The 22,591-nt window shown below is 44.0% G+C and overlaps 1 protein-coding gene across 4 annotated transcripts in view; it reads right to left on the reverse strand.

Annotated features, from left to right (window-relative positions):
- The window catches only part of pus10 (pseudouridine synthase 10), a 95,523-nt gene that overhangs the window by 63,762 nt on the left and 9,170 nt on the right, over positions 1 to 22,591 (reverse strand). For all 4 annotated transcript variants that reach the window (XR_009645119.1, XM_060831545.1, XM_060831543.1 and 1 more), the window contains exons 4-6: positions 21,662 to 21,910; positions 18,087 to 18,173; positions 7,956 to 7,990 (exon numbers count right to left, since the gene is read on the reverse strand). Coding sequence is in view for 3 of the 4 variants with exons in the window: in XM_060831545.1 (XP_060687528.1) it covers positions 7,956 to 7,990; positions 18,087 to 18,173; positions 21,662 to 21,910 (371 nt within the window). In the remaining variant the exon portion in view is untranslated. The remainder of the gene's footprint in view (positions 1 to 7,955; positions 7,991 to 18,086; positions 18,174 to 21,661; positions 21,911 to 22,591) is intronic.

The raw sequence follows: 22,591 nt of genomic DNA on the forward strand, positions 1-22,591 counted from the left end.
GGATTAGGAGGTCATATCGTGGCTGTACAAGACACTGATCAGGCTAATTTTGGTATATTGCATGCAATTCTGGTCCCACTGCTGTCGGAAGGATGTTGTGAAACTTGAAAGGGTCCAGAAAAGACTTACGGGGATGGGGGGGGAGAAAGAGTCAAAAGCTACAGGCCATAGGTTTAAGATGAGGAGGAAAGATTTAAAAAGGGATCTGAGGAGCAATGTTGGTGTGTGTATGGAATTAGTGGTCAGCTGAAGTGGTGGAGCCTGATACAGTTACAACATTTAAAAGGCATCTGGATGGGTATATGATGCTATGAAGATGTGGGTGTACTGTACCTTTAAGACAGAAAATCTAGCAGAACTACTTGACAGCACCAAGTGTTCTGAGTTAGATATAATGTAACATGTGAGAGAAAGAAGTTGGAAGAAGAGGAGATTCTACACTACGAAACCAAAAGTAGAGAGCACTGATAAGACTTACTACAGATAAAAAAGGTCAACTGGGTGGAAAGGAGCTGAAAGGCCTCAGGTGTTTCCACTGTGGTAAGGTGGGACACAAAGTCATAGTGCTGGTCGTTAAAGAAAAACGCTGTGGAAAAATATGTGGTAAAAGCAGCTAAGCCAGTGGCATTAGTGAAGGTAGTAAAGGAGACTCCAAGGAGAGTGCACAGGCTGGGCAGGGGTTGGGTATGGAGTTAGTACCTGATCTCTACAAAGAATTTGCCTCTGTGGGTAAAGTTTACTCAGAAAGAACAGGAAGAGAAGGACAAGAAGTTATAATTTTGACTGATACAGGATCTAACCAGTCGCTGATAGTAAGGGATGAGTGAATATGCATACAGCATGGTGGCTCAGTGGTTAGCACAGTGCCAAGAACCCAAGTTCAATTCCTGCCTCAGGTGATTATCTGTGTGAAGTTTGCACATTCTCCCCATGTCTGCGTGGGTTTCCTCCATAATCCGAAAATGTGCAGGTCAGGTGAATTTGCCATGCTAAATTGCCCATAATGTTAGGTGCATGAGTCAGGGATAAATATAGGGTTAGGAGAATAGGACTAGGTGGGCCTCTTTCCACACTATAAATAATCTAATCTAATCAAACAGGGTATCCACTAACTGAACCTCCTTCACCTTTCTCTTTACTTTTCGCTTCATGCTGTGACTTATGATAGTGGGATGTGGTTACCATACAGGATGGGAAAATACCAGGATATTTCTGTTTTAACTCCTAGGTTTCTCTGTCTTCCTTGGGCTTCTCCACAACTAGGGGTGTCACTCCCACCTTGGATCCTGCCAAATCATTCCCAAAAGCAAAGTGAATTCCAGGAACTGACACTCTGTCAATCACTCCCACTGTTTCCCCAGTCTTGAGTCCAATCTGATCTTATATAGGAGAATGCTAAATTTCTGTCCATCTATCCCACAAATTATCACACTCTCATAACAGATCAGAAAGATTAGATTAGGTTACCTACAGTGAGGAAACAGGCCATTTGGCCCAACAAGTCCACACCAACCCTCTGAAGCGCAATCCACCCATACCTCTACATTACCCCTTCACCTAACACTACAGGCAATTTAGCTTGGCCAATTCACCTGACTTGCACATCTTTGGACTGTGGGAGGAAACCGGAGCACCCGGAGGAAACCCACGCAGACACGGGGAGAAAGTGCAAATTCTACACAGTCAGTCGCCTGAGGTGGGAATGATGTAATGCTGCAGGAAAAACCTGAACAAGCAGAGGGTCAGACAAAAGTTTTTAGTCCTGAAAGGCTAAGGGACTTTCAACAGCAAGACAAGATGATAAGAGATATATATATGTGGATTCATACTCCAAAAAAAAAGGGGAGAGAATATTCTGGAAGGTTGTTACCTGAAAGGTAGAATCCTAAAGGTGGAAATGGAAACCACGGGAGGTTAGTGCAGAGGAGGAATGGGCCGACGTGCACCAGATTATGTTGCCGGTAGCATACAGACAGGAGGTGTTACTGGCTTTCACGAACTACTTGTAGGTCACCTACGAGTACAGAAGACTCAGGCTAAGGTACAAAAACATTTTTATTGGCCTGGAATGCACAAGGATGTGGTTAACTTTTGCTGAATATGTCATACATGCCAAATGGTCTGTAAGCCACAGGTGGTAATAAAACCAGCAGCTTTGTTGCCAATTCCCGCATTCGATGAACCTTTCATGCAGGTTATAATTGATTGTTAAGGTCCCCTCCCGAGAAGTATTGGTTCCCACTTTTAGTTATTAACCATAATGGATGCATTTACCAGATTTCCAGGGGCAATTCCATTATAGAGTATCATGGCAAAAAAGGTTAGAGGAGTTAGTAGCTTTCTTCACACGGTATGGGCTACCCAGAGAGATTCAGTCAGACCAAGAATCAAACTTTACTGCTAGGCTGTTTAAGAGGGTTATGGACAGCTTAGGTGCACAGCACTTTAAATCCAGTGCATATCATCCTAAATCCCAGGGTGCTTTAGAAACGTGACATCAGACCTTGAAGACCATGTTGAGAGTGTACTGTCAGGATTACCCAAATGATTAGGATAAAGGTATCCCATTCGTATTGTTTGCCTTTACAGATGCCCCAAATGAATCTACTCAGTTCATTCCCTTTGGGATAATATTCAAGCATGAAGTGAGAGGCCCTTTGAAATTAATTAAAGAAAAATTGACAGGACCATAGTCAGAGATCTCACACTTCGATTGTGTATCAGAGGTGAGGTACAGACTAAATCGAGTGGGTGAGTCAGATGGGTGAGTTAAACAGCACCTAATGAGGGCACAGAGTAGAATGAAGCAGGTGGCAGATAAAAGCTTAGGGACTCGGATGTTTTCCCGAGGGGATGACATGTTAGTACTATTACCAGTAATAGGAGATCCCTTCAAAGCCAGGTTTAGTGGTTCCTATCAAATTGAGAAAAGGTTGATTCAGGTGAACTATCTAGCAAAGATGCCAGGTAGGGAAACAAAGGTATTGGGTATGTCATGTGAATATGTTGAAACTATATTATACTACAGAGAAAGAACTGGTGAAATAGGTGTTAGTTACTGCCCCACAGAGTGAGGAATCAAATCCAGATGATGTGGATTTTGATGTGCCTCAAAATAGATTTTAAAAAATGAAAAAGTCATGGGGGAGTGGGATAGGTTAGTAAGCTATCGGTCTCAGGAGCATGGAACGCAGTTAAAAGATTTGTTACTGCAGGATGAAGAGATATATAAGAATCAGATGGGGAGGACCTTGTGCTATTGTACATGAAGTAGACATAGGGAGTACTGCTCCAATACAACAACACCCCTCTTGGCTTAATTCTTTCAAAGCCAGGCAAGTCCACATGGAGGTGGAGGCCAGACTCAACAAAGGCATCATTGAACCAAGTCAGAGCAAGAGAAGTTCGCCGATCGTCTTAGTTCCCAAACCGGACAGAACTCAACAATTCTGCGTGGATTGTCGGAAGGTCAATGCCATTACAAAATGAGACTCATATCCAATTCCTAGATTAGAGAACTTTATTAAAAGGTTGGACAAGCTAGTTACATCAACAAATTGGACTTAATGCATGGTTACTCGCAGGTACCTTTATCAGATACGGCAAAAGAAATTTGAGTTTGTAACCCCAATAGGCTATATTAGTTTAAAATGATGCCCTTTGGAATGAAGAATGCACCCACCTCATTCCAAAGACTCATGAACAGAATTGTGGCTGGGTTAAACAAACTGCACAGTCTATTTGTTTCAAGAATAGAAAAAGAATGAAGCCATCTTTTCATTTTGATGGTTCATTTCTTCTTAAGGGGGGAGGTGTGATGAAGATGTGGGTGCACTGTACCTTTGAGAGAGAAAAGCTAGCAGAACTACCTGACAGCACGAAGTGTGCTGATTAAGATACAATGTAACATGATCCAGCAGCTAGGGTAGCTGGGTTGTCTGGAGATGACAAAACAAATTCAAATTCTGCCAATCAATCAGTTTAAATTACACCCCCACAAAACAACCAAACTCCAATCAAGTCTGAATTTATTATATTGATAATATTAAAAGCCAATGACACAATCTGATGCTTTGGGAGTATAAGACCGGGAAAAATTGAACAGTTTGGAGAACTGCCAAAAGATCAACAGATGTAGACGGTTAGTCAGAGCTGTCTGAGATGTACCTGTCTCGAGAAGTTTGCTCAGAGAAAAACATAACACCGAGCTGGAGAGCAAATCTATGGAGGAAGATACAACAGCTGGCTGGTTTTGAAATTTGAATTTTTTGTTAAATCTTATTCGGGGGTTTTATTGGACTACTATTATAAAAGGGAAATTAAAAGATAGGTTAGAGGAAGGAGTTGTAAATAGCTGTTAGTTAATTATTCTCTGTTATGCTTTAAGAAATAAAGTTGTTAATTTTTACTTTAAATATTTTTTACTCTTCGCCTCTTGAATTTTCACAGATTACTGCACAGGATAAATCTTTTCTGTGTTGCTGGTTTAAATTAAGCAAGAGGATTTATCCCGTGATGTAACAATGGATAGTGGAACGTGAGGACTGCAGGTGATGGAGATCAGAGTCAAAAAGCGTGGCGCTGGAAAAGCACAGCAGGTCAAGGCAGCATCCGAGGAGCAGGAAAATTAAAGTTTCGGGCAGAAGCCCTTCATCAGGAAGGTGGAGGGGGCTGGGAGATAAATAGGATGGGAGGGGCGGGACTGGAGGGAAGGTAGCTGGAAAGCCAATCGGCAAATGCAGGTTGGGGTGATGATGATAGGTCGGAACAGAGGGTGGAGCAGATAGGTGGGAAGGAAGATGGACAGGTGGGACAGTTCAAAAGAGTGGTGCCGAGTTGGATTGTAGGATCTGGGATGTGGAAGGAAGGTAGATGAGGAAGCTGGTAAAATTGACATTGATGCCGTGTAGTCGGAGGGTCTCAAGGCAGAAGATGAGCTGTTCTTCCTCTAGGTGTCAGGTGGCTAGGATTTGGCAGTAGAGGAAGCCCAGGACGTGCATATCCTTGCCAGAGTTGAAGTGGAGGCGGAGTTGAAGTGGTTGGCCACAGAGCAGTGAAGTTATTTGGTATGTGACCCCCAGAGATATTCTTGGAAACATTCCGCGAGTAGGCATCCTTTCTCCCAAATGTGGAGGGGACCACATCAAGAACAACAGACACAGTAGATGAGGAGTTTAGGTATGCAAGAAAATCTCTGCTGGATGTGGAAGGATCCTTTGGGGACTTGGATGGAGTCTAAAGGGTGCAGTTTTTACACCTTTTGCGATGGCCAGGGAAGGTGACGGGAGTGGAGGATTGGTTGGTACGGCACATGGACCTGACGTGGTCTCTGTGGCATGTTTCTAGGGATGGGAGGGAAATATATCCCTGGTGGTGGGGTGTTATTGTAGGTGGCGGAAATGATGGAGGAAAATACGTTGTATTCGGAGATTGGTGGGGTGGAAGGTGAAGACCAGGGAGGTTCTATCCTTGTTGCAATTGGAGGGGTAGGGTTCAAGGGGGCAGGTGCGGGAAGTGGACGAGATGCGGTGGAGGGCATTGTTGAGCACGTGAGAGGGGAAACTGCAGTCCTTGAAAGAGGCGGCCATCTGGGATATTCTGGAATGGAATTGCTTCTCTTGGGAACAGATACAGCAGAGGTGGAGGAATTGGGTATAAGGGATAACGTTTTCACAGGAGGGGGTAGGGGGTGGGAGGAGGTGTAGTCCAGATAGCTGTGGGAGTTGGTGGGTTTGAAGTAGATGGCCATGTTGGGTCGGTTGCTGGAAATGGGGACGCAGAGGTCCAGGAAGGGGAGGGAGGTGTCGGAGATGGTCCAGGTGAACTTGAGGTCAGGGTGGAAGGTATTCATGAAGTTGATGAACTGTTCAAGCTCTTCGCATAGCACAAGGTGGCACTGATACAGTCAATGTAGCGGAAGGAGGGAATGGTTCCAGTGTAACTTCAGAAGATGGACTCTTCCATGTACCCAACGAAAAGGCAGAAATAGCTGGTGCCCATGCGGGTGCATATGGCTACCCCTTTGGTCTTAAGGAAGTGGGAGGATTCTAAGGAGAAATTGTGGAGGATGAGGACCAGTTCAGCCAATTGAATGAGTGCGTCAGCGGAGGGGTACTGGTTGGGTCAGCGGGAGGGGAAGAAGTGGAGGGCTTGGAGTCCTTCCTCATGGCAGATGGATGTGTACAGGGACTGGATGTTCATGGTGAAGATGAGGTGTTGGGGGCCAAGGAAATGAAAGTCATGGAGGTGGTGGAGGGGCACCCTCCAACCGCAATAAGGGTAGAAACACCCTGGTCTTCAACTTTCACCCCACCAATCTCTGGATACAGCACATCATCCTCCTCCATTTCCACCACCAGAGATATATTTCCCTCCCCACCCTGAGAAGCATTCCACAGAAAACAGTCCCTCTGCAACTCCCTTTTAGGTCCATGCCTCCCACCAACCCACTCTCCACTCCTGGCACCTTTCCTTGCCACTGCAAGAGGTGTAAAATCTGGACCCAAACCTCCCCCTTCACCTCCAAAGGATCCTTCCACATCTGGCAGAGATTTCCTGCACATCCAAACACCTCATCTATTGTATTCCATTGCTCTCAATATGGTCTCCTCTCCATTGGGGAGACAGGACGCCAACTCGTGGAATGTTTCAGAGAACATCTCTGGGACACATGTACAAACAACCTATCACCCTGTGGCCGACCACTTCAACTCCCCCCTCCCACTCCACAAGGACATGCAAGTCCTGGGCCTGCTGCACCGCCAAATTCTAGCCACCCGACGCCTGGAGGAAGAACGGCTTATCTTCCGCCTTGGGACCCTCCAACCACATGGCATCAATCTTTAATTCACCAGTTTTCTCATCTCCTCTCCCCCCCACACCCGCTCCTAGCTCCTACTGTCCAATTCAGCACCACCCTCATGAACTGTACTACCTGTCCATCTTCCTTCCCACCTATCCACTCCAGCCTCTGCTGTGACCTATCACCATCACCCCTCTACCTGCATCCACCTATTGCCTTCCAATCTACATTCCCCCCGAGCCACATCACCCCCCCATGAGCCACATCCCCCCCCCCACCCCCATTAATTTCTCAGCCGCCTTCCACCTGAATGGCTTATGCTGAAAACATCAATTCTCCTGCTCCTCAAATGCGGCATGATTTTTCAGCACCAAACATTTTGAAGAGGTATAAGAATAGGAAGGGTTGCAAGAGATATGGGCCAAATGCTGGCAAGCAGGATTACTTTTATTTAGGTTATCTGGTCGGCGTGGACAAGTTGGACCAAAGGCCCTGTTTCCATGCTGGACATCTCTATGATTCTATATATTAATCTGAGAAGGACATGGCCCATTACAACACAGTCAGTGACTTGACAGTGGATTTTTACATTGACTTAACATGGTTTGAGATTATTTTTACACCAAGAAGTGCTTGAACACTTCAAAAGGTCACCTATTCATCAACAATAACAAACTATGAATATGGTTTATCTTTCTTTAGGAAAATGTTTTAGGAGTTCCACAAAAAATTGACATTTTGACAAATTATGAAAGCTTTAATTATCTCTCAAGATACCAAGGCCTGAACATTACTTAAGTGTTTCTGTTCAGTATGGCTATGTAAAACCAACATCACACTTGGTATCTGGAATGAGAAAAATTAGTTGTCTGTCAAAATTCATTTTCACTAGTTTAAACAAAAAAGAGAGATTGAAAAGGTGCAGTGTTAGAGTATTAAGACAAAACTGATGAAGAAAGTTAAATATACAGTGAAAAAATAAATTGTTGCTGAAATAAGATGATCTTCAATTATACAAAGGTTTTAACTGGTTTTTAAGTGCCATGTAATTTCAAAGAATAGCTTCTTTGAAAATGAAAGCAGTTTCAGATGAAGTATTTAATTATTGCAAAACAAGTACAAAGAAAAACAATTACCTAGAATAATTACTTACCCTAGTTCCTGTTTTACCAGCAACCACGTGGCATGCTATTAGGCAGATGGACACACCCAAAGACAAAAGGAAGAAAACAAGTGTAAACAATTAAAATGATGTAAGATTTCCTGATACCTGTGACCAGATGTCTAAGTACATCAGATGAAATACCAATCAAGGCCCACTCAACAAAACATGAAACAAGGCAGGAAGTGAACATCACACATTTGATTTACAGTAACTGACATTCCAAACCTGCTCAAGAAGGATTTTAAGAAAGTTTCTTTACTCTAAATAGCAACAATATTCTTAAGTTGTTTGGCACATTTAAATTTCTACTTATAATTGTTCATACTGAATCCCTGATTTATTAATAACTAATTATATTTTCATGAACACATGAAAGGTTTTAACCAGAGCTTTTGCAGGACAGAAGAACAATTTCACTTAGAGATGCAACATGTTTCCATTTTGAATCAGCATCAAGCACATTTGGATCAGGTAGGTATAAGTTAACCAGATATAGTGCAAGATTTTTTCTTCCAGGTCAACAGCCTACCACATTTCAGAAGATCATGACCTAGTGCAAGAGTCTCAAATATTTTACTTCCAAGACACCCACTCTTATATTATAACAACATTTCCACAGACACCACTGCAACATAAGTTTGATTTTCCCCTGTAGAAAAGTTGTTACTTTTGTTTTACTTGATTGCTATATTCCAGTATTTCCACTTTTTAGGCAGAGATTTTCTCTTTCCTCCCCACTCTGACTGACCAGAAACCTCTCTCATACTTACCCATCCAAATTACAATTTTCTGTATCTTAATCAAGCATGTTAAATAAAGTACATATTGTACAAATATAGACTGGACAGGTTTAATTCCTAATACAATAGAGAGTAATTCAGTAATTGGGGAGGGAGCGTTGTGGAGGAAGAGGAGTGAAATGATGCGCATTAGATGGAATTAAAAGAGAAATATGGAACACAAAGAAAACGTTGACGTATGGGCACATTATTATTACCTAAGGTTACAAAGGGATCTTGGTCAATTGGGTCAATGGACTGAGGAGTGGCACATGGAATTTAATTTGGATAAACATAAGGTATTGTATTTTGGTAATACAAACAAGAACAGGACTTATACAATTAACATTCAGGCCCGGGGTAGAGGATGTTCATGTCAGAATGGGAAGGGGAATTAAAATGGGAAGTGACTGGAGGTCCAGTCGGCCCGTGGGCCTGGCTGAGATGCTCGGCAAACTGTTCCCTAAGATTATAACTGGTCTCCCCAGTGTGGGGAAGACCACATCGGCAGCACCTGATGCAGTAAACTAGGTTGGAAGAGAGGCAGGTGAACCTCTGTCTCACCTGGAAAGACTGTTTGGGCTCTGGAAGGAGGTGAGGGGGATGGTGTGGCAGCAGGTTTGCATTTTTTCCGGTTGCAGGGAAAGGTACCTGGGAGTTCGGGTGAGGGAGGGTGGTCCTTGCGGAAGGCAGAGAGGGGTGGGGAGTGGAAGATGTTCTTGGTGATGGGCTCTAGTTGGAGTTAGCAGAAATGTGGAAAGACGATGTGAAGACTGGGGAGGTGGTAGGTGAGGACAAGGGGTACTTTGTCTTTATTGTGATTGGAGGGGGGGTGCAGTTTAGAGCAGTGAAACTGGGAATGGGGGTGGTCACTGCCCATTTTGATTCTCCTTCCCACTCACTTTCCGACATGACCATCCTCGGCCTCCTTCATTGCCACAACGAACCAAACCGTAAACTGGAGGAACAACACCTCGTCTTCCGCCTGGGCAGCCTACAACCTGGAGGACTCAACGTTGAGTTTCTCAATTTCAAATAACCTTCCTTCCCATTCCCTGACTCACTGCCCAGCCCCCTCCACTCCTCCCAGCCACCTAGCAGATTCATTCCTCCCATTGACCAACCAGGTCGTACCCTCTACCTGTCTTCACCTATTCCTACTTCACGACCCTGCCCTCACCACCCCCTTTATCTGCCGTTTCCCTTACATCCACCCCCAGTCCTGAAGTGTTACACCCGAAACATTAGCTTCTCCACCTCCTGATACTGCCTGGCTTGCTGTGTTCTTCCAGCCTCCTGCTCGACTATCTCTGCTGCTATTGATGGCCAACAGTGCCTCATAGTTGCCCAGTCTCAAGCTGCTTGATTTGTTTATCGTCTGTCCCATTTGACATGGTGATAGTGCCACACAACACAATGTAAGATATTCTTAATGTGAAGAGGTGGGTCTTTGTGTCCTCAAGGTCTGTGTGTTGGTTACTTTTACTGATACTATCACAGACAGAGGCATCTGCAATAGGCAGATTGCTGGGTACATCAGTCACCTTAGCTCCAGGACAAATCTGCAGGAGTTCCTCAGGATGGTGCCCTAGGTCCAACTATCACCAGCTGTTTCATCAATGACCTTCCCTTCACCATACGTTCAGAAGTGGAAAGATTCACTGGTAAGTGCTCAGCATCATTCAAAATAATTACTGAAACAGTCCATAACCAAATGCAGCAAAACTGGACAACATATAGGCTTCAGCCGAAAAGTGGCAATTAACATTAGACCATGACCAACAAGAGAGAATCTAATCATTGTCCTTTGACATTCAATAGCATTATCATCACTTGCTCCCTTATTATTAACATCAGTGGGGTTGCCGTTCACCAGAGATTGAACTGGATTAACCATTAACGATAATAAAGCAATGCCTAGAAGAGCAGGTCAGAAGCTATAGATCCTGCAATGAATAACTCATCTCCTGACCAACTCCACTGCCCGCTTCCCATTGCCCACCCCTGTTCACCATCTACAAGGCACATGTTAGGAGTTTGATGGTATTCTCCGATTTGGGTGGATGGGTGCTGCTCCAAAGACATTCAAGAAGCTTGAAATGTTCCATGTCAAAGTAGCTCCTTGTTTGGCATTAAATCCACAAACATCCATTCCCCTCATCACTGACATTCAGTATCAGCAGTTAGACTGTCTGCAAGATACACTGCAAAAAAAAATCACCAAGATTTCCTTAGACTGCACCTTCCAAAGTCGAAAAGTATGGCACTGAAAAAGCACAGCAGGTCAGGCAGCATCTGAGAAGCAGGAGTGTTGACATTACGGCTTACGATGGAGGGCTTGTGCTTGAAATTTCGACTCTCCTGTTCTTCGGATGCTGCCTTACCTGCTGTGCTTTTCCAGCATCACACATTTCAGACTCTGATCTCCAGCATCTGCAGTCCTCATTTTCTCTCAGAACCTTCCAAACCTATGAACACTTACATCTAGGTAGCAGATATATGACCCATAACCTGCAAGTTCCCCTCAAGGCCACTCACCATCCTGACTGGAATTCTTGAACGCCATTGTGGCATACATAAGCACATGGACTGCAATGGTTCAAGTGGCAGCTCGTCACTACCCTCTCAAAGGCAACTAGGGATGGGCAATGACTGCTGACCCAACCAGTGACACCTACATTTCATGAATAAATAAAAAGTAGGCAAACTATTTACTTCAAACGCCTCCTGTGCTAACAGGTTTTCCACATTCTCATTCCACATTTGTATAAAGATGATCTTCCTGAATTTCCAGTCAGATATTGCGAAGACCAAATATATTGATGGTGTCGAATCATGCTCTTCCTCACATGGAGAAACATACTCTCTATATTCATCCTATCAAACCTATAATTATTTTAAAGAAAGCTCAACCTACTTTTGTCATGAGAAAAAGAGACTCAGCTTGTCACAAGTCCTCTCACATTGTGTTGTTGTTCCACGTTCAGAAATACCTTGCGACTGGACATTGTCATTGAATCGCTCAAGCTTTTCTGAGTGATCAGGAGCGCCTTTGCAGAAGCTCGTTAAGGACCCCTTGACAGCAGACCAGGAGCTACGGACGTTCTGTGTCTCTGGGACACCAAGTGTGTGCTAACATCATGGGCAGGGTGTAGGGGCACCCGATACACAGTGGGCACCAGCTCCTTTCCTGCATTTTTTTTTAATCTCACCTACAAAAAGTGGCCTGCAAACACTAAGCATATTATGGTTTAGACAGCATATTATCCTGGTCAATAGGCTAAATAAGAAGACGAATAAACATTTACAGAACAACCTCAGTTACCCAAATGTTAATTATCCGAATTTCGAATGATCTGAACAAGATCTCAAGGTCCCGTAAAAACATTATCCGAACAATCAGTTATCCGAACAAAATACTCTCCGCCTATCTCATTCAGATAATCGAGGTTGTTCTGTAATTAGTTATTGAAGTGGGGCTGGCAGGCTGCTATTTTCAGCATATGCCTACCTAGCCTATTATGGGAGTCAGTTAGCAGTGGGTGGGAAGGTAGCGAAGCTACCCACCTGACACTTCACTTGTCCCCTTCCCAACAAAACACATTTGGGTTTTTTTTGGGAGGGGAATGGGGGTTGCAATGTAGCATCCAGCCCCAATTTTCAGATTTGTCTAATTAATATGTAGTTTATCGTTAGGAAGGAATACAAATTTAAAATAAACAAACAGTCACCCATTTCACAGTATTTGTGGTATTCCCCTCAATGGTTCTGGATGCACAACACAAATCCCTCCTTAATTAAGTGGCATTAAACTGTAATTTCATTCACATAACAAGTATGGCTAGTGCGAGAAAAAGAAAAATCACATCAATGTGCAAGGATTGCCTATCTGACATCTAGGTTAAAGCATGTTACTGAATATAGCCCCTAACCTAGCATCTGACTCAAGTGTTGCTTTATGCTGATATGTGGTCACAGACATAATAAAGTGTTACACTCCCTTATCTTAACATTGCCTTTCTTTGTTTGGCGCTGACAGGAATAAGATTCACAGAAATTGAAACCAGTAACCATCAACAGGACTATTTACAAAACCCTGAATAGATACCAATTAGGTCAGGATATTCACACAATAATGTAAATTAGCTATGTTTTCTGATTTGTTAATACTTCTGTAGAAAGTAAACTTAACTGCTGACAGTGGAAGATCATAAGAAAAATGGCAAGTTTTTCATAAATCTAATTTAGTTCACCACCTGTTGTTCAAATTTTAAAAAGGAACAACCCAAGAAATTACACTCTATTCTTGTAAACAGTGGCACATTGCGAGATAAAAATCAGCGTACAGCTCAAAAATATAAACTATAACCATCAAAAAGGATATAGGCTAGTGGAACAGACACAACAGATGCAGTCAATATAATGAAATGTGAAATCAGATTTTACACAATACAACAGCAAAAATAAACATATACTGCATGTTTCATAACAGAGTGGAGCAGCAACAAATTAAAGATTTTAATATATTGATTTTTTTTTAAAAAGAAACCTGCGAAGTAATCACAAAACAAATGGAAAATCTAGATTTGATACAGTCTGTCAGAATGTCACGAGAGGTGTGCCATCGGAGTCGGCACTGGAGCCTCAACTCTACAATTTATACAAAGTTTTTTGGATGAAGATACCAAAAGGTATGAGAACTAAATTTGCTGATGACACAAAGATAGGAAAGTGAATTGTGAAAAAGACATAAGGGATCTAGACAGGATGAGCAAGTGGGTAAAGTTCTAGCAAATGGAGTACAGGTCTGGTATTTCTTATCTGGAAACCATGGGGCTAACATCTTTTTGGAAATAAGACAATTTTGGTTTTTGGACACAGCCTACTTATTCTACAGGTTATTCTTGATTTAAAATGACTTATCAGTTTCTGTTGTTGAAGGTATTGACTTTTGCTGATAACTTTGCTAAGCCCGATAGTACTGTAGTTTTGTCTCCATGTTTCCTCCTTTTAGAAATAGTCCTGACATTGGATTTTAGGTCTTTGTGTCCATTCGGTTCCAATTGCTTGTTGAGGACACCGGAGGATGCTTTTGAAAAACCTTCTGTTTTTAGGTCTTTGTGGCTCTTGGACGTGCAGATGTAGGATACCCAAACTGTACAATGTGGGGATGTGTGAAAGAGTCTATTTTGGCAGAAAGAATAAAAAAGCAGGTGGCAGAGCTCTGAAATGCAGAAAGATCTGGGTGTCCTGGCACATGAATCACTGCAACAAGGAATCAGGAAAACAAATAAAACATGTTTTATTATTTTTTTTTCCTCTTTTTTTCTTTTCTTGGACACCGCGTGCTTCCCCTGTTGATTTTTTAAAAAAAATTTTTCTCTTTTTTTTATTAACCCCCCACACTACCGCCTTACTGCAGTAGTGCTTATTTTTTCCCCAGCACCCATGGTGTGTGTGTGCAGGTGTGAGACGCAGTGAGAGACACAAAGTGCACAAATCTTTATTTAATTTCCACCACCAGGAAAATAGGAAAACACCCGAGTGGTCAGCGACAAGCAGTGCCCTTCACATCAAAGGGCAATGCTGTGTGATCAAAACAGCGAAGGGGAGGGCAGGGGCTAAATCAAAATAGCGTCGGAGAGGGAAATGATGCACTCCACTCCCTGCAGCGCCCACCTCTCCCTGAACAACTCCAGGGTGTTGGTGGACACCGCGTGCTCCTTCTCCAAGGACACCCGGGCCCTAACGTAACCGCGGAAGAGGGGCAGGCAGTCGGCCCTAACGACCCCCTCCACGGCCCGCTGCCTGGACCTGTTTATGGCCAATTTGGCCAGGCCCAGGAGCAGACCCAAGAGGAGGTCTTCAGACCTGCCCTCCCTCCTCCGCACCGGGTGCCCGAAGATCAGGAGTGTGGGACTGAAGTGCAACCAAAAACAGAGGAGAAGGTTTTTCAGAAAATCAAAGAGGGAGTGCAAACGCCCACACCCAATATACACATGGTCCACGGACTCCACAGCGCCACAGAACAAGCAGTTGGGCTGGGAGTCCGTGAACCACCGCAATCTGCGGTTGCAGGGGACTGCTGCATGCAGCACCCTCCACCCCAGATCCCCGAGAGAAAAGGGGGAGGACTCCCGTGTAGAGGGCCCTCCACTGGAGATCCCCACTGCCCGGTGGCAAATGGGCATGCCAAGGCGTGTCCGGACGGTGGATGAGGGAGAAGAGGCGGACGGTGTGCAGCAGCAGTCGATACAGGGCACGCCTTTTAACGTCCTTGAACGGGACAAAATTAAAATTTCGGAGGCGGCTCAGGTTGTGGGGCACAGGCTCCCGCGGGAAGTACGGGACCTTGGGGCCAATGTGAAATTCCGTCCGGGCTGGGGTGAGCGCAGACGGGATCCCACCACACACCTGAGTGTCCTCCAACTGGTGCACTACGTCGGGTCCGAGCACCGCCGTTTTAAGGCGTCGGATGGCGGTGGCCACATACCGGACGTCTACCGCTGCCCTGCTCGCTATTTCTTGCGGCAACGTCCAGCCCAGGCCCCCGGCACCCAGCATGTCCCCGACCCTGGTCACCCTCGCCGCCACGGCCCTCCCCTCCAACAGCCACTCGAACCCGCGAGCACGGAGGTGCGGATTCCTGAGCAACGGCTCCCTGACGACAGCCGCTACTCCTGCCGGAGGGTAGGCGCGACGCGATTCGACCATGTTCCAGACAGTGATCAGGTCCTGGTAAAAGACAGGCAGCACCTTGAGGGCGACCTCCAAACCGTCACAGTCGACGAACAGGAGCTGCGTGTTATAGTTGAGGTTACGCACTTGGCGGAAAAAATACGTCGCCAGGACGCACCACCTAGGAGGAGGCTCGACGTAAAGGTATCGCTGCAAGGTCTGAAGGCGGAAGGTCGCGACCTGGGTGCGGACGCACACCAGCGACTGACCGCCCTCCTCAATGGGGAGACTCAGAACCTGCGCAGCGACCCAGTGCATCTTTTTGTCCCAGAAGAAGTCGAACAACATTCTCTGGATGTCAGCGACAAAGCCAGGAGGAGGGACCAAAGTGACCAGCCGGTACCACAGCATGGTGGCCACCAGCTGGTTTATGACCAGCACTCGGCTCCTGTAAGATAGCACTCGGAGCAGTCCTGTCCAGCGGCCTAGGCGAGCCGAGACTTTGGCCTCCAGCTCCTGCCAGTTGGCCGGCCAGGATTCCTCGGTCGGGCTGAGGTAGACCCCCAGGTAGAGGAGATGGGTGGTACTCCAGCTGAACCCCCGAAACTCCTCCGGCAGGGAGTCCACCCGCCACGGACCCACCAGTAGCCCGGAACATTTGGCCTAGTTGATCCTAGCGGAAGAAGCTGCCGAGTACACGGCCTGGCACTCGTGCATCCTCCCCAGGTCAGTCGGGTCAGTGAAAGTGAGGAGCACGTCGTTGGCGTAGGCCGAGAGGACCACCCCGTGCCCGCGCCGCGCAGAACCAGCCCCGACAACCTCCTCCACAAGAGGCGCAGGAAAGGCTCCACGCACAGGGAATACAGCTGGCCGGACAGGGGGCAGCCTTGATGCACTCCTCTACCGAAGCGAAGGGGCGCCGTCAGGGACCCTTTAACTTTAACCAGACACTCTGCGGCGGCGTACAAAAGTTGGATCCGGGCGACGAACTGTGTCCCGAACCCGAATGCCCGCAGAGTCCCGAGCAGGTACTCGTGATCGACCCTGTCGAACGCCTTCTCCTGGTCCAGAGACAGGAAGGCGCTCGGCAGACCAGCCCGTCGACAGAAATGGATCAGGTCCCGGACCAGGTGGACGTTGTCGTGTATCCTCCGGCCCGGGACCGTGTAGGACTGGTCCGGGTGAATCATGTGGGCTAAAACGTAGTGTTTTATTGTGAGGGGGACTGAATGTAATAGCAGATAGGTAATGCTTCAGTTATACAAGGCAATAGTTATACCATATCTGGAGTATTGTATGAGATACTGGTCACCATTTTTATGGAAGGATGTTAATACATTGGAAGCAATTCGTAGAAGGTTTACTAGACAAATACTTGGAATGACCCTTAAGAAGAAAGACTAGACAGGCTAGTCCTTTATCCTCTGGAGTTCAGAAGAGTCAAAATGACTTAAGCAAAATAAACAAGGTCCAGAGGGGACATGACAGGTGGATGCTCAAAGGACTTTTCCTCTTGTGGGAGAATCTAAAATTTGTGATAAGTTAAAAATAAGGGAGCATCCCTTTAAAACAGATGAGGAAACTTTTTTTTTCCTCAGATGAATGCCTTTGGAAAACCCTGATTATTAAGGGGATGAAAGATTATCAGGGGCATACAGGAATGTAGAGTTGAGGTTAAAATTCAGAGCAGCCATGATCTTAGTGAATAGCAGAGCAGGCTTGAAGGCTCAAGTGCTCTACTATTGTTCCCTTGTTCATATGTTTGTTCACGTGGCACTGAGTTAATTTTATTCATTCAGGTGACATGGGAGTTGACTGTAACCTTAGCGTTTACTGTTCATCCCTTGTGACGACAGCAATGTTATTCAACTGGAATGGTTGATGTAGTACTGGTTCAACTACAGCACTATTAGAGGGAGTTGCAGAATTTTACGCACAGCAGTAAAGGAGCAACAGTATAATTCCAAGTCAGGATAGTGTGGGGATTGAAAGGGGAATTGCATGTGGTGTTTCCATGCATGTGCTGTGCTTATTCTTCCAGACAGTACAGAGTGAGGGCTTTTGGAAGCTACTGTCCAAACAGCATTGACTAATTGCCGCAGTGGATCTTTTAGATGGATAGACACTGCTAGAACTGTGTGTTATGCATAGAAGATGATAGATAATGTGCCAATCAAATGGGATGCTTTGTCTTGGATGGCATCAAGCTCCTTTATTGATAATTGACCAAAAGAACTAAAGACTTACACTTGGTTAATTCTAAAACAACTAACATTGCACTGAGCAAACAACTGAACAGACAGGTTTAGTAGCACTGGTGGCTACATAGTCTGTTTCTTACTCATAAGAGAGTTAGAAAGCAGATGCCTGAACAAGGAGGTGCTCAAACTCAGCTACTTTTGGTCCAGGATCCTAGACAGAGATTCGTGTGATGTGTTAAAGGAAAGACAAGAAACTTACATAAACAGTCTTTGTCTCTCATTATTTGAACTGAACAGTGTAAAGAGCATCATCTTCATAGACAAACTTGCTTCATATCGCTGACTGATAAGCAAATTTACAGTCAAAAAAATTAACAAAGAGAAGCAAAAAAAGGTTCAGATATACATTTTACGGATCAAAAAAGTGCATTTTATCAAAAAAAATAAGTTGGACGACTCACCTCTCTGACTAAAAGCTGGGGAGGCAGTGAAACTGAAAATACGAGACTGTTAAAATGATAACCAGCAGAGTCCACTTCAGCACACACCTAAAAACAAACAAAAAGCTATCTATTCTCTGCAGAATACAAACTTGAAAAAACACAGAAACATTAAACTGCCTTTTTTTTCCATCAATAAACTCCTTTAAAGTGTGTCTGCACTTAATTTGCAGGCAGCCTCCTTTTTAAGATAGTGTACAAAGTCTCATTTTTCTTCTTGCTTCCCTTTTCCTCAGTACTGACTCATTGCAGAATCATCATTTCCATTGATAACTACTCATTATACATGTTTTTGTACATGCAATTTTCCCAATATGGTCTCATCAGCCAACATATGCAATGACTCATGTAAAAACAAGTAATTTAATTTTTATGAGTTCTTACTAGCATGAAACAGATGGAGGTCATTAGGAACAATAAAAGTCATGAAAGTTTGTTGACAAAAACAGCTTAAAGATAAATTATCCAAAATTAGGCCATTGAATATGGTGAGCCTAACTGGTTTCTACTGATTAGATACAGAGAAGGTTATTCACCTTGGAAACATTTATGCAGACTTGGACTTGATTTTTGGTATCCAGGATTTTTTCTTTAATAACTGCAAACCACATTAAATAGAAACCAAATAATAGAAAAGTAAAACAGTAGCAGGAAATGTTGCAGAGGTGCAAATATGTGGGCTTTTAGACGGAAAGGATTTGGAGTCCGAAACTGAAGTTGACGTCAAAAGGGAGTCACAGTCACCAACAACTGAGGTAAGCTCAAGGAAGCTGTCAGACAGAAGGACTGAATCAGTGGCAAAGGGGACGAGTTTGCAACGGCACAGTAACAACAATTTTAATTTCTCAATGTTGACCTGGAGAAAGTTGAGCTCTCAGGAATTTAGCAGATCTGACACCATCTGTGCAACGAGAAACAGAGTTAACATTTCTCTCTCCACAAATGCAGCCAAACCAGTTGAGTTTCTCCAGTATTTTCTGATTTTATTTCAGAGGCCAATGGTCTACAACTCTCACCATTGTGTGTGGCATCTCCTCTCAATGGCCATCATCCATCTCTTCCTCTTATTCTACATTAAACTATTAACCTTTCCTGACCTCTGATGCTTCGTACACTCTCAGTTGGGACACCTCACCATCCCTGCTACTTATGCACCACCATTACATTTCATATTCTCTCATGAAATGACAAAGTTGCTGGCTGGCCAGCATTTATTGCCTGTCCTTAGTTGCCATTCAGAAGATGGTGGTGAGCTGCCTTCTTGAACCACTGTACTCCATGCACTGTAGGTAGATGAACAAAGCCATTACAGAGGCTTTTGATCCAGGATTTTGATCCAGTGACACTGAAAGATGTCAGGATGGTGAATGGCTTCAAGGGGAATTTACGGGGTAGTAGTGTTCCCATGTATCTGCTGCACTTGTCCTTCTAGATGGAAGTGGTCATGTGTTTGGAAGGTGCTGTCTAAGGATCTTGAGCGAATCTCAATCTTTTAGATTGTTGCTGCTACTGAACATCTGTGATGGAGGGAGTGGTTGCTCGTGGATGCGGTGCCAATTGTGGTTTACTTTGTCCTGGACGTGTTAAGCTTCTTCAGTCTCATTGGAACTGCATTCATCCAAGCAAGGGGGGAGTATTCCATTGCATTCTTGACATGTGCCTTATAGATGGTGAATAGGCTTTAGGGATTTAAGGAGTTACTCACAGCAGTAGTTTCTGATCTACACCTGTAGCTATTGTATTTATGTTGAATTTCTGGTCAATGATAACCCCCAGGATGTTGATAGTGGAGTATTCAGTGATGGTAACACCATTGAATTTCAAGGGGCTGTGGTCAGATTGTGTCTTACTGGAGATGGTCGTTGCCTGGCATTTGTGTGGTGTGAATATTATGTGCCACTTGCAAACCCAAGCCTGGATATTGTCTAGGTCTCGTGGCATTTGAAGATGGTCTGTTTCAGTACTTAAGAAATGGTGCTGAACATTTGGTATGCTTACAGTTAATTGGACACTTCTGACCTTTCATTGGAGGGGAGGTCTTTGATGAAGCAGCTGAGATAATTGAGCCTAGGACACTCCGGAGGCACATCTGCAGAAATATCCTACAGCTGAGATGACTGACCTCCAACAATCACAACAGTCTTTCCATGTGCTTGGTATGACTCCAACCAGTGGAAAGTTTGGCCCCTAGTTCCTTCTGATTCCAGTTTGCTCCTTGATGTCACACTTGGTCAATGCGATTTTGAAGGCAGGATGACATCATGAAGATTTAAAAAGCCTTGGATGGGTAGAAAGGCACATGTTGGCATGGAGGGAATGAAGAGCCATGGTGGGTGGGTGAAGGACATGGGGTGGCATGGGTTGTCATAGATGGAGTATCAGGAATGTGGGTGATGAGGGCAGAGCTTTTCTTTTTGTTATACTGTGCTTTTTAAAAGGGTCATAGCACATCAAGCTTTGCATTTTGGACAGCTAGGCTTCACATCAGACAGGTGTGGCTGCCTCAACTTTTTTAATGGGTGGTGGGCCTAACTTCAGTTATCAGCCACGTACCCAAAACCAAAATTTAATTGTCCCAGGAATTTGGGGTTTGTGAAACTGGAAATTTTTCCTCCAGATTATGGAGCAAATGTTCAAGCTGGGGAGAGCAAGAGAGATCTAGAATGCTTATGGCAGTTGAGAAAGCTGACTGTAGTCTTGAATTGAGCTCAGTTCGCAAGGTGCTGAAAAGTACTACACTGACCCAATCAGCCAACCATCTAAATTAGAATATGGTTTTCCTCTTCAACCATTTGAAAGATGTGCATCCACAATTTGTTAACGAATGTACCAAATTCGTTACATGCACTAGCACATGTGAACAGATCTGCCTATCTTATCATTAAATTTTTTCAATGTCCCAACATCCCCACACTATTATGGAGTAGTGAATTTTTCCTTTGGGAGAAGTAATTTCTCCTCATCTTATCTCTTATCTTAAAACAACCTCTCATTGAGATTGCCCCACAAGGAAAAATCCTGTTTACTTCGTAATCCCTTTTAACATCTGAAATATCTCAATGAGATCTCTCATTCTTCTAAACTCCAAACAGTAAGAGCCTGAAGTACTCAATCTCTCTTGAGACAAACCCCTCATCACTGGAATCGATCTAGTGAAACTCTTCTGAACTGCTTCTAATACAACTACATTCCATCTCAAGTGAGGAGACCAACATTATCTACATTATTCCTGATAGTGGTCTCACCAATACCTTGTATAATTGCAGCCACAGTTCTCTACTTGTGCTCTATTCCTTCAGCAATGAATGCCAAGACGCCATTTGCCTACCTTAAGGTCACTAATGACAGAAAGCTCGAAACAAGTAAGAAACTGAATTAATGCATGACCTTGCCTTCCCGAAATATTAAAATTCCTTGCTATGAATGATTTAACTTACCATACAAAATTTAAACTGTTTTATCAGCATCTGACATCTAAAGAGGTTTATAACAGGTTTAAGGTTAATTTATCTAACCGAGATCTAGATAAAGCAAACCTTTTTGACAAAATCTGTTTCACATAGGTCTTGTAGAATTCCCAGACACACGGTGCAGGTTTTAACCTCATCATCAGGAAGGACATTTCCACTGGACAGAAATTTGACTGCTCCATTTTGTTCTGAATCAGAATCATCCTTTTCAGAATCCTGCAATCGGATCTTCTTACAAGGTGGTTGATCATATTCCACTACCTTAGATTTATCTTCATCATCGTTCAAGAACTTGTGGAGCTCCGTGAACAATTCCTGAAACACCAACATTATATTTAAAAATGTTCTGTTTGTGATGGCTTATTTAACAGATTCATAAAAGTGGACAGTGTGCCTCTTTAGATTTACATTAAACAGTATCTGACCACTGGATCAATTATTATCATTGAAACATGCTGCACCCGTGTTATAGTGAATTAAATTCCACAAGGCTCTGTGAGATGCTGAGCCGATGGCATAATATTGTGGGGGTGAAAAGGTGTTGGGAAAGTGGCTGGGTGAAAGGATAAACATGGGTAAAATTTTATACCATTGCCTGTGGGGTCTTTTGAGTGGATGTGTAAATGGGGAAGATGTGAGGGTTCCACCACTTTGATTAAGTTGGTCAGAGGAGGCTTGCTGCCAATTAATCGAAGTCCTGAAGTCAGCAATTAATGCCTCAGCCTGCCATTGCTGATGTTGACCGGTCAGGGACCCAGTCAAATGGGAAGCTTGTCAACCAAACGCTGTGGGGATTGCTTGTGGGCTCTTGGCTGTGTGATTATAGGTAAACTAAACATTTCATGATTCATTTAGTTTAGTCATCCTCACTTAAAGTAACATTGATTGATAAATGAAACAATTATTCTAATTAAGCACACTGTATCACCAATGCAGAGCTTAGCATTCTCACATCATATGACTGTTCAGCTAAATTTTACAAAGAAATGCATCATG

The sequence above is a fragment of the Hemiscyllium ocellatum genome, chromosome 10 (genome assembly GCF_020745735.1).
Source record: "Hemiscyllium ocellatum isolate sHemOce1 chromosome 10, sHemOce1.pat.X.cur, whole genome shotgun sequence".
NCBI classification, from domain to species: domain Eukaryota; kingdom Metazoa; phylum Chordata; class Chondrichthyes; order Orectolobiformes; family Hemiscylliidae; genus Hemiscyllium; species Hemiscyllium ocellatum.